Source organism: Carcharhinus amblyrhynchos, chromosome 17 (assembly GCF_965287045.1).
Source record: "Carcharhinus amblyrhynchos chromosome 17, sCarAmb.v2.hapA, whole genome shotgun sequence".
Classification (NCBI taxonomy): Eukaryota; Metazoa; Chordata; class Chondrichthyes; order Carcharhiniformes; family Carcharhinidae; genus Carcharhinus; species Carcharhinus amblyrhynchos.
Window position 1 is genome coordinate 5,219,961 of NC_137340.1, and position 13,079 is coordinate 5,233,039.

Genomic DNA, 13,079 nt, shown 5'->3' on the forward strand with positions numbered 1-13,079 from the left:
TCTTGCTGCTTCAATGGATAAGGAAATCTGTGTCATCTAACAGTGGGGTAAACGTGGTGAGTGTAGGAATGTGGGTTCACATGAACAGTGTACCTGGTTGCCATGATCTTTCTGTGGGATCAGCACTAATGGGTTCAAATGGTGTTCTTCTGAATAAGGACACATTATGAAACAGGTCAAAGGCAAGAATGGGGAGTTGAAACAATGTACAAGGTTCATTCATTCTTGTCCACAGATGATGGCCTGGTCACTGTGTTTATAGTAATAAAGTGATTAAAAGAGCTTAAATGTATCATGTGAGCATGGTAGGGGTATGTATGCCTGAGTGAATCCCCAGGCATACATACTGGCTTTTCTGATGTCACTCTACACGTCTTTTGATGTACTGTGATTTAGTGGCAGTGTGAATGGGGACATAGAAATCAAAGGTAGAATTGCTTTCATAGTTTTTAGTGAGCCATTGTATGTTGCAATCATACTGGATTGTAGAGTGCAATATATCTGCTCATGTTGGATTGTTTAATATGCGCTCATTAAAGACCTGATTCTCTATTGTTACGACTGATGCCTGTGTACTCTGGTGTTTAAATTAACGCCTAGAAATTAGAAGGAGAAAGCAGTAAATCTCCACTAATCAACAGATTCAGGGCCATGATGACCCATTCACAGCTAAAACAGGTGTCTTCGGTCTGACCATGGAAAGCATCACTCAGACATCCGTTCTCAGTAAAAATGCTGAAACAAAATCCTAGTTGTACAATTTCCTCACTGTTAATCGAGTTCGCTGCTCCAACAAGGTTAACCTCCATCTCATCAAGGAGACAGTAATTGTGCCTTTTTTAAAATCTTGCAACAGATACACCAAGAGCTTAACTTTCTCTTTTTTCATCTTTCTTTGAGACAATTGGGTATATCCTACATGTTCCAAATTAAGAAGGAGGTTGCATTCACTTTACTGACATTGCTCTTGTTTAGTGCTGCAAACAGAAAAGGTCAGTCAGGAACGAGCCCCCAGTTTGGCTGATGCCTCCCCAGAGGTCCATTCCACCCTGCCCTAAATGGGGAGTTTGCTGTTATTGACAGTTATCGTCTCCAAAATCTATGCTCATCCTTTCCAAAACACTCTGTCTCAATCCCTCCAATCAAGTTTGTCACTGCTGCTGTATTGAAACGGCCCTTAATAAATAACATCATGTAACTATGATAAACTATTCTTCCTCACCCTTTTCAAGCTCACCTGTCCGCAGTCTTGACATGACTGGCCACACCATCTACTCCAACACCTCTCCTTTGTCCAGCACAATGGGATTGCATTTACCACCTTCCATTCTCACTTACGCAGTCTTATTCAGAGAAGCAACTGCAATGACTTCGCTTCCCACTTTCACACCAATCAATCTACAGGTGCCAGAGTGTGGTGACTTTACAGTAACCACAGTGTTAATGTAAGCCTACTTGTGACACTAATGCATAAAACAAAATGAAACTTATAAACAGGACAGCTCTTCTCAGTGTTCTGACCCAAATCTATTCCTCAACCAACATCACTAAAATAGGTCATATAACTCATCGCGGCTTGTGGAAACTTGCTGTGTGCAAACTGGCTACTGCATTTTCCATGTTGACAACAGTGAATACACCTCAGAAGTCCTTCATCAACTGTAAAGTGCTATGGGACAGCAGAGGTCATGCATGAAAAGTGCTGCAAAAATACAAATCTTTTTTAATGTCAGTGGAAAATGGATTTGACTTTGTAATCATCATGAATGAAACATATTCACCTGATCACAGTTGGGTAAAGCTCTGCAGTAAAAACGTAGACAATATTAAAGGCAGCGCTGACAGCCAACTTTCCACACAGTGCTAATGAAGTGACATTCAGCAAGAATCCCATGTCAAAGTCTGCTAAGAGAAAAAAAAAATTAGATATGGGGCAAAGGCAGACATATGGAGTTACATCAGAAATCAGTCACGGTGTCATTAAATGACGGAACAGACTCAAGACCTAAATAGTTTATCTCGTTTCTCTGTTCATCATATTAGAGTGGTGAACAGAACCACAATTTTAATATTTCAATATGGTACAGCAACACATTATATATCTGGCCTTTAGGGTACTAATGTCAAACCCATTGGTAAGGGTCCATAGAGAACCTGATCAATTTTAGTGTCGGATTTAGACTGAGCATAAGGCTATAGAGAATGAAAATTGTGGGATGTCCCCTTACCCAGGTGCTTAGGCAAGAACATGGTACTTATGCAGGCAACCCCTGCAAATAACAAGAATGCTGTCATCGTCTTGCGTCTTCCTGACCTTGGGAATGAGATGGAGACAGAGAAAAAGAGGAAGACAGCCAAATTATATTCTAGTAATACAGAACATCGAATCACAATACCAGCAGAGGTCCCTGGAATGGAAGGGCATGCAAAAGTTTACACAGTCCTTAAGTATCATTACATAAACTGAAATCTCTGTCATGTAACAGTCACAGTACCAGACTTTAATCGCAAATTGGTTCAAATCCTGCCGTGTAATACCAACCACAACTATCTCAGATTTGACTTTTAGATAAAGCATCTTAACTTTAACTTTGCACAATTAAGATCATTCTGTGATTGAGATTATGGCATTCTCACCTCTGTTGGAGGATCATGGGTTCAAGTCACACTCCAGCAACTTGAAGTTAAAATCTAAGCAGACACAGCTTAGAGAACTAGGTTCTTAGGGCGTTAAAAATAAGTGGCTGTTGTGACAGTTGGTGCATTGGTTGTTATTTTGAAAAATTCCTTAGATTCTGACAAGATCCCATCAGATTGGAAAGTAGTGAATTTAACTCCTCTATTCAAGGAAGAAGTGAGACAAAAACCAGGAAACTACAAGAGCTGTTAGCTAGAATCTAATATTACAGAAGTTACAGTACGGCAGTTAGAAAATCATAATGCAATTATGTAGTCGGCAGGATTTCTGAAAAGGAAATCATGTATTAAAGTTTATTAAACTTCTCTGAGGAAGTAACAAACAACATGGCTTGAGGAGAAATCAGAGCTGTGATGCACTTAGATTACCAAAAGGTTACGAAACAAAATAAGAGCTCTTGATAACATATTAACATGGATATAGGATTGGCTAGTTAACAAGAAACAGTTGGCATAAATGGAACGGTTTTAGTTGAAAGTTCCAACTAGCGGAATGCCATATTTTTTAGTTACTTCATAACAAAACTTCATCATTCAAAACTACTCAGAACAAGCTACAGGCGGGATAGTTCAAGAGCTCCATCATGTGGGAATGAAGATTATTGCTACCACAAGACAATTCAAAACGGCTTCCTAACAAGTAGCTAAACTGTTCTATGTTTAAGTGTGCAGTCAATTTTAAACAGAATCATCATCACTGTAACTTTACTGATTAACAATAATCTGAAATATGACCATACAGATCCACAATGGAGCAGTATTTCAGGTAACAGCATTGGGGTCAGAGCCCTCAAGCTGCCAATATTAATGACGCAGATCAAGAAGAACACAATAAACAAGATGGACAATAACTTGCCTTACATAACACACTTCAACATTCCAAGATGCATCATTAGGGGTCAAACTCCAGACAAATGCAATTGCATAGTCACTGAAGAAACGTGCAAAGTTCCCTTGGCCAATTGCCCTGGGAACCATCCAAAAATATGATTTAAATTGCAAACTTTGGATGGCTCCTGTTCAATAAACCTGCTCTAATTTCTCAATAACTACTGTAACAAAATCAGCCAGCCCAACCCCAGTTCCCCACCCCCCTCAAAATTAGGACAATGTTATGAATGTCCACTAGACATGCTGCATTTCCATATATGGAGGAGTTACGTGTGCTCCGTGCATCTGGGAATACATATCCACAGATAGTCATGGCGTCTTACATATTTGAACTCTGTAATCCCACTGGCTGGTGCCAAGGAGCTTTCTGGAAAGGCGCCAAAAAGGGGATAAGCAGGGAATCCTAGATACCCCATCAGCAAGGACTCAATATCAGCAGCAGAACACAACAGGGATGCAGTGAACAATGGTTGAAGATCCGAGACCAAGATTCATACCAGTGGAGCAACCCTGGCCAGTTCAACCTCATGGTAATATTCGGGTCTCAGGTAAATATGCTAGAGTGTTATTTAAGTTTCATTTAACAAAGGTGTTTTGTCAAAGTTTGGGAGCAAAAGTATTGCAGTAATCATGAAAGAAAAGGCATCTTGGTAAATGAGCTATAATACACTGGTCAAAATGTCTAATTCTCCAGACAACATCAGGGACGGGCTGCACTCTCTGGATCTCGCCTGGCCAGAGTCGGAAAGCCAGTCGAGGCAGGATGGAAAAAAAAAGGAGAAAAAAATTAAAATAGAACACTAAACGACAAGTGACAAATCCACCTCTATGTGGGCTTGAAGTTCTTCAGTGTGGCAATGTTCTTGTAGTGATAGTAATTGAGGGATAACTACTGACCAGGACATCAAGGAGAATTCTCCGACTCTACGTTGAAGTAGTGCAGTGAGATCTTCTATGTCCACCCACAAGGCAATCAGAGGGCCTCGTTTTAATGCTTCATCTGAAAGATGCCATCTCGAGGCAGAGCAGCAAGCCCTCCGTGATTCCCTTTATTTCATAATCTTTAAATGTCACTGACTAAAAGGTACACTGCTGATACACTCATTAAATATTCAGCAAGGTCCCCCATGCGCTGTTAGCAGCTTGCACCTCCAAACAGAGAACCAGTAGATATGTAATGAGCTGCATTGTGTAGCAATAAGTTTAACTAACAACCTACACCATAAGATGCCCAGTTCCAGCTAATTCTGGACAATAATAATGTAGATATTGCTGTAAAACCCGTCCTGGAAAACTACTGCCCCTCACATAGCCCCCGGTTACCATTTAAGGTGGTAGGTGCTTAGCCAACATGCTGTAAGTTTCGGTACAGAGAGAGAAGACACTCAGATAATCCAGCTTTGAAAGGCAGGATTGTGTCAAATTATAGCTCTCCTAGGAAAGGCAAATGACATGACAGATTCCTTCACCGTCACACTGCTGAACTGGAGGGAGGCGGAGGCAGAATCATCCTCCTCTCAACAGCATCTCAAATATCATTCTGCAATTGTGAACTGCGGTGGTTTTACAATAAGTACCACACTTTCAGATCCTGTCCATCAAAATTCAAGATGTGGAGATGCTAGCGTTGGACGGGGGTAAACACAGTAAGAAGTCTCACAACACCAGGTTAAAGTCCAGCAGGTTTATTTGATAGTAAACCCACAAGCTTTCGGAAATGCTGTTCCTTCGTCAGCTGTGTGGAAAGAACATTGGAAAGTTCTTCAGTGTGGCAATGTTCTTTCCACACACCTGACGAAGGAACAGCGTTTCCGAAAGCTTGTGGGTTTACTATTGAATAAACTTGTTGGACTTTAACCTGGTGTTGTGAGACTTCTTACCATTAGAATTCAACCCAGTGCTTAAACAGAGGGAACTCACACCCACTGGGCTTTGCTTTTACCCCTCAGATCGCAGAGTAGATGTTACCCAAGGTTGTGTGCAGAGGATTTATTCCACTGTTGAAGGTTTACACTTCACTGCCAACACAAACCTAAAACCATAATTAGTAATTTAAAGATGAGGTGGAAGATTAACCTTACCAGGATTTATCAATGAAGTAAAGGCAGAGGGGGAACGCTGGCACTTCCACAAGGCCATACAAAGCAATGTTCAGGTAACGATTGCCTTTCAATTCCCCCGCGTTCAATGTCAGGCCATAATACACAAGGCTACAGACATACCTGTTCAAAGAACAAACAGAGGCCAATTATTTTTTAAATCCAGAGCTGAACATTTCCAACCCATGGCTTCATTAAAACACAAAAAAAGAGACAAAACTATCAATCAATCAGCATACAGTCAGACAAGAGGCTAAGTTGGTGAACTGACCAACGGAGAATAAAGTTTTGGGGGGACACCAGGGGGAAGAGGACGGAGCAAGTTGGAGTGATGTAAAGTGGATGATGAAAGCTGATGTGTATGATGAACTATCTCGGAGGGAAGTGGGTTATTCAGGTGATTGGGTGGTGATGAGTTTTTTTTATTCTTTTGTGGGATGTGGTGTCACTGGCTTGCTATTGCCCATCATTGCCCCCATTCCTAATAGCACTCGAGAAGGTGCTGGTGTACTGCCAGTGCAGTCTGCATGATATAGTTACACCACAGTGCTGTTAGGGAGGGATTTCCAGGATTTTAAGCCAGCTGCAGTTAAGATGATACAGGTCCAAGTCAGGATAGTGTGATCTTTCGAAAGAAACCTGCAGGTGCTGGTGTTGCCAGACATCTGCAGCCCTCATCCTTCTAGGTGGCAGAGGCAGGATTGGAAGGTACTGCCTAAGGAACCTTGGTGAGTTACTGCAGTGCATCTAGTAAGTGGTGCACACTGCTGCCACAATGTGATTTTTAATCAGGAATGGAATCAAGGGTTATGGAGAAAGGTGGGAAAATGGAGTTGAGCATCGTCACATCATTGCAGTCAGGTTTTCATTAAATGGCGGAGTATACTCGATGGATCAAATGGCTTGCTGCTGTTCCTATGGCTTCTGATCTTACATGTGTCAGTGGTGGACAAGTGAATGTTTATGGTCATGGATGGGATGTGGCCAATTAGGTGGCTTCTTCCTGGATGTTATAGAACAGAATCGTAGAAAAACTACAGCACAAAGAGGCTCTTAGGCCCACAAGTTGCTCCGATCTTATCTCTACCTACTAGGCTTACCTATAACCCTCGATCCTACTAAGTCCCATGTATTCATCCAGAAGTCTCTTAAAAGATCCTAACAAATTTGGCTCCACCACCACCAACGGTGGCCAATTCCACTCACTCACCACCCTCTGAGTGAAAAACTTACCCCTGACATCTCCGCTGTACCTACTCCCCAGCACTTTAAACTTGTGTCCTCTTGTGGCAGCCATTTCAGCCCTGGGAAAAAGCCTCCGAGAATCCACCTGATCAATACCTCTCATCATCTTATACACCTCTATCAGATCCCCTCTCATCCTTCGTCTCTCTAAGGAGAAAAGATCGAGCTCCCTCGACCTATCCTCATAAGGCATGCCATCCAATCCAGGTAACATCCTTCTAAATCTCCTCTGCACCCTTTCAGAGACTTCCACATCCTTCCTGTAATGGGGTGACCAGAACTGAACACAGTACTCCAAGTGGGGTCTGACCAGGGTCTTATACAGCTGCAGCATTAACTCCCGACTCCTAAACTCAATTCCTCAATGTTGTTGAGCTTCTTGATTGTTGTGGAACCGTACTCATCCAGGCAAGGTGAGAATATTCCATCACATTCCTGACTTGCGTCTTGTCGATGGTAGGTAGATTTTGGGTAGTCAGGTGACTTAATCACCACAGAATTCTGCGCCTTTGACCTGCTTTCGCAGCCACAGTATTTATATGGTGAGTCCAGTTCAGTTTCTGGTCAATGGCGCGTGCGTGCGCGCGCACACACACACACACGCACACACACACACACACAAACTCCCCCCCCCAACACCCCCGAAGGTCAAGGGGTGATGGTTAGACCTTCTCTTGTTAGAGATGGTCATTGCCTAGCACATGTGGTGCAAATATTACTTGCCACATGTCAGCAAAAGCATGGATATTGTCCAGGTCTTGCTGCATTTGAACATGGACTGCTTCAATATCTGAGGAATTGGAAGTGCTGTTGAACATCAGCAAACATCACCACTTCTGACTTTTGTTGGAGAAAAGGTCTTTGATGAAGCTGAAGATGGTTGGGCCTAGGACACTATGCTGAGAAACTCCTGCAGTGATGTCCTGGAGCTGATATGATTGAGCTCCAACCTCCACGATCATCTTCCTTTGTGCCAAGTATGATGCCAACCAGTGAAAGGTTTTCTCCCTCACTCCCATTGACTCCAGTTTTGCTAGGAATCCTTGATGCCACTCTCAGTCAAAAGTAGCCTTGATGTCAAGGACAGTCACTCTCACCTCACCTTTGGAGTTCAGCTCTTTTGACCACATTTGATCCAAGGCTGTAATATAGGAGCTGAGTCACCCTGGCAGAAGCAAAATTGACTTAATTTCCACTTGATAGCACTGTAAATGACCCCTTCCATCACTTTATTGATGATTGAGAGTAGACTGATGGGCAGGTTATTGCTGGATTTGACTTGTCCTGCTTTATTGTGTACAGGACATACCTGGGCAATTTTCCACATTGCCAGGTAGAGACCCCAGTATTGTAGCTTTCCTGGAACAGCTTGGATAGGGATGCAGCTAATTCTGGAGCACAAGTCTTCAGTACTACTGCCTGCATGTTTTCAGGACCCCGAGCCTTTGCAATAACCAGTGCCTTCAGATGTTTCTTGACGTTACATGGAGTAAATCAAATTGGGTGTATTCTCTTCCAAGCCTCTCCTAAGCACAGTCAGCAATAGCTCCTTACCCTACAATCGCACCCCACCTGCAAGAAAAGCACCAGAGACAAAGAGGCAGAAGTGGAGAAGGAAAGAAAAAGAATGTAGAAAATGAAATCAGGGACGGGTAGACTGAAATTAATAGAAAGGAATATAAGCAATGATATTTCCGCCATTGGTTATAATAAACTTCATGTTGTGCAGTTCAATTTAGTCATTGGCCCTTTACACAGTAAATTTCAAAAACAGTATGGGATGAATTAATTAACTTGTCACTTATCAATATGTAAGTGAGACCTCACTGCATTCATATGGAGATTCAGATTTAATCCAATCATAATTTTCTCCCACAAAGTTGTAAAAATAAAAATTGAAGTGGGGAAGTTGAACTTAATAAATGATCCTCTTGAGAACAGTAGATTACAGTACCTTTATAGTGGAAAGGTTTAAGACATGTTTCAGATTCACTTGAATCTGCAAATTCCTGCACCTTTTAATGATTACTTACCACACATACATCAAGATAGCAGTTCTCCAGCGTAACGTCGGGTATCTCACCAGGTCCACCACTCCATGAGTTGACTGACCAGTTTTCTGTGTTCCAGAACAGGGTTTCAGTTGCACAAAAACCTTCTCATTCCCATTCCTTTGTGCGATATATTGTAGCCCCTCCTCTGCTTCCTCAGTCCTCCCCTGAGAATACAACCACCTTGGCGATTCTGGAATTGTACTGCATCAGAAAATTGGCACTGTGAAACACAACTCAAATCACTAAAATTTACATCACTTGGAGCTACAGGGATTCCTGAAGATCAAACTGGAAAATTGTCAAGTCGTAAAAACAATACATTTAACCCCAAGTAAAGAGGTATCGTCCAAAAGTACCAACAAGAAACCCAATTACTGCACTTTCTACCCTTATAATACCCTATTTGAGAGAAGGTGACAAGTGCTGCCACTGATGGTGTTTGTGGTATACTGTAATCCAGCAACTGAATTCACTGTTCAATAAATCAATAACAAATCACATTTATATAGCAAATTTAACTTAGTAAAATATCCCAAGGTGTTTCATATGAATATTATCAAGCATAATCTGACACCATTGCCATGACTGGAAGCATTTGGGCAAGTAACTAAAAGTCAATGAATGAAGCACATCTGAAAGGAAGAGAGTAGAGGGAATGAGGAGTGGAATTCCAGAACTTGGCAGCTGAAGGCATAGTAACCAATTGTGCAATAATGAACACCAGCAATGCACAAGAGGTCAGAATTGAAGGAATCGTTTTGCAGAGTTAATTAACTCAAATTAGTGTTGCAATAAAGTAACGTTCTGTTGTGTGCCCTCTGCCACCAACACCTATTTATTGCTGCTTGCAGGACTTGCTAAACAAAAGTTGTTTCTTGTGTTTGACGATATAACATTATCTTCAAAAGTAAACCGTTGTTGTAAAGTTCTTTGGGAAGTCACAACAATACATTAAGGGACAGGATGGATACAAATACTTTTTTTTTTAAGTACTAACTAATGAAGAATTTTTTCTAAGTTTACAAAATTTACTACTTCAGCAGAATAAGGGGTGATCTAGCTGAGATGTTTAAAATGGTCAAACAATGTTAAAGGGCAGATAGAAACATAGAACATGTACAACCCAGAAGGTAGTTATTTAGCTCATCATGGATCTGCTGGTCAAAAGAGCCTTATCCAACATTCCCAGTCCATAGCCCGATAGGCTACAGCAATTCAAGTGCATTTCCATTAAATTTTTAAACGCACTGAGGATTTCTGCCCCCATTGCCCTTTCAATTTTCAGGGTGCCACTACCTCCTCCGTGAAAAACTTTCTGCTCAATTCCCCTCAAATTCTTCTGCCCCTTGGTTATTGAACTCTCTGCTAACAGAATTATGTCCTTCCTCGCCACTCTAAAAAGGGGGGCCATAACTTTGCACACTCCTCAGCCTCCTCTGTTCCAAAGGAATCAAAACCCAATTTATCCAATCTTTCCTCATAGCTTAAAATCACCATTCCTAGCACCATTCATGTAAATCTCCTCAATGACACCCCCCGCCGAATGTGATTGCATCCTTCCTGTAATATAAGCAGAACAGTACACATTAATCCAGCTGTGGTACATCTAGAGTTCAAGGCAGCTACATCATAACCTCCCTTCTCTTCTGCCTCAGCCAATAAAGGAAAATATCCATATTTCTTTCTAAGCACCCTATTTAACTGTGTTGCTACCTTCAGCGATTGGACCCACACACCAAGGACCCTCCTGTTCTGCCACCACTTCAAAGAATTTGATTGTGTATTTGCTTGCATTGTTTGCCTTCCCCAAAGGTATTATCTCACACATTTCCACATTGCCACTTCCCCACACAGCTGACCAATCCATTTATACCTTCCTGCAGCTTTCTTCCCTTCTTTCAGCTATCAATCATATCAACTGCAAATCTCTTTATCATGTCACTTACATTTAAGTCAAAATCATTGGTACATACCACAAAAAGCCACTGAGCCAATTCTGGATCCATCTTGCCCTTTTGCTTGGATCCTAAGCTTTGAATTTTCGGGCAGTCGACCATATGGAACCTTGTCAAAAAAACCTTGCTAGAAATCCATGTACTTTACATCAATCGTGTACCACGAGGGACACTTTGTTTTACCTCCTCAGAAAATTCAATCAAGATGGTCAGATGTGACCTTACCTTAACAAATCCATGCTGATGTTCTTGATTAATCCATGTCTTTCTAAATGATGATTTATACTGTCTGTCAGAACTTTTTCCAATAATTTTCCCACCACCGAGGTTAAGCTGACTGACCTACAATTACTCGGCTATCCCTTCTTCCCATTTTAAACAGCGGCACAATGTTGGCAGTCCTCCAGCGTCATGCCTGTAGCCAGAGAGGATTGGAAAATGATGATCAGAGTCTCTGCTATTTCTTCCCTTTGCAGCCTGGGATACATTTCACCTGGTTATTTATACACTTGCAAGGATGCTAAAAACTTTAATATCCATCCCCCCACCCCCCGATTTTGATAATCCCATCGACTTTTCACGCCTCTCCTGAAACTACAACGTCTGCTTCATCCGTGGCCATTGTGAAACATTGCAACTCTTGCTGGCGACTGTAACGATGTCAAGAATGGATGCGCACGTGCATTCAGCCCACTCTGCAGCAGCCAACCCTGTGGAACTCTTGCTGGTGCATTTCTGGTGGCCGGCAAGAACATCAGTGTTACGCAAGTGCCAATTCCTGCACAGCCTGGCTAGTTAATAGGGCTCTCTTTATTGAACAGTCTTGAAAACAAAATAAGCACTTCCAATTGTTCCCATGTACAGATACAAATAAACTTCATTATGTCAGAGGCTGAACACAGAATACACAATAAAGTGCCGGGTGACACAAAACGGGCCATTCTTATTGAGTGGATTTAAAATCCAAGAACCAGAATTCAATGTTACTCTTGCAAGAGATCCAGGAACATTCCAGGGTAATTATAGAACAACAGGCAGGTAATTGAAGGCCCAGCAGCTCATGAGAAGCGTGGGTTCTGCTTATATGTCAATTACCACAGAGAAACTTGGACAACTTGCACACAGAATACTATGTTCAGTGACAATGTGCTCAAAAGGAGCTCAGGAGTTGCTGCACTGTCACCTCTCTTGTATTATTGCACACCTTACACAGGCAAATTATCAAGTCACTGCTCACATTCAGACAGTCCCAGTTACAAACAGTGCACGTGTGTATAAGAAACATCAAATCCAACCCAGAGTTACTTCAAGCCCCACTGAGGTGATTGTCCCTTTAAAGGTCATTCTATAGAGTAAGGGTCACCTAACCCAGGAAACCAACCAGGGAGCAGTGTGAGGAATCAGCCTGCTGAACACGGGCTTCTGCATTCAGAGTCCTCTCGGGACTGACTGCAGCCACAAGCTTCTGTACAGTTTTAACCTGTAAATAAATGAGTTGTGTTTTTCCTAAGCTAGTGAACGAGCATCTTTACACCCACATTATGCAATGTTTTACTATTTAATACATATTATTTATTAATTTTGTTTTAATTCAAAGCAGTGAAAAATTGTGAATAAAGGCCCTTTTGGCAGGTACTATAATCATAAAAACTATATCCTGGTACAGCCTAGCTACCAAAGAATATAATCATTTGTGAAATAATAAATGTCAATAAATAATGCAAGATGGAGTCAACTCATATATGTTGATGCTTCTCAAAGACTTTTTGACAGCAAATTTAAAAAGTCCTATTAAAAAAAAATACCCCAATGTACTTCTAACGAAATTTGTAATAAAAATGAATGGGAAATGAACAGAACATTTAAAGAACTGTCAATCCAAACATGATTCTGATTCAATTTATTCCCTAATACCAGGTTTCAGGTTGCATCATAATCTCTGTCTTGTTACGAATGATAAAATGAATCACAAGACACCAACTAAACTTAAAAACAGCTCTCGCTTACATGGTTGGCACTGCCTCGACGCACATGTAGGAAGTGCTCCCCATGGTGTTCCAGCAAAAATAAACACAGCCTTTGTGTAAAACAACAAAGTATTCATGAAGAATACTACCCCTTCTGCCTCCACACTCTCT

At 41.5% G+C, this 13,079-nt stretch overlaps 1 protein-coding gene across 2 annotated transcripts in view; it reads right to left on the reverse strand.

Moving 5' to 3' along the window:
* Positions 1-13,079, reverse strand: part of slc22a15 (solute carrier family 22 member 15) — a 58,925-nt gene that overhangs the window by 18,633 nt on the left and 27,213 nt on the right. For both annotated transcript variants that reach the window (XM_080205408.1, XM_080205409.1), the window contains exons 6-9: positions 8,966-9,187; positions 5,670-5,810; positions 2,229-2,314; positions 1,782-1,902 (exon numbers count right to left, since the gene is read on the reverse strand). In XM_080205408.1, coding sequence (XP_080061534.1) covers positions 1,782-1,902; positions 2,229-2,314; positions 5,670-5,810; positions 8,966-9,187 — 570 coding nt within the window. The remainder of the gene's footprint in view (positions 1-1,781; positions 1,903-2,228; positions 2,315-5,669; positions 5,811-8,965; positions 9,188-13,079) is intronic.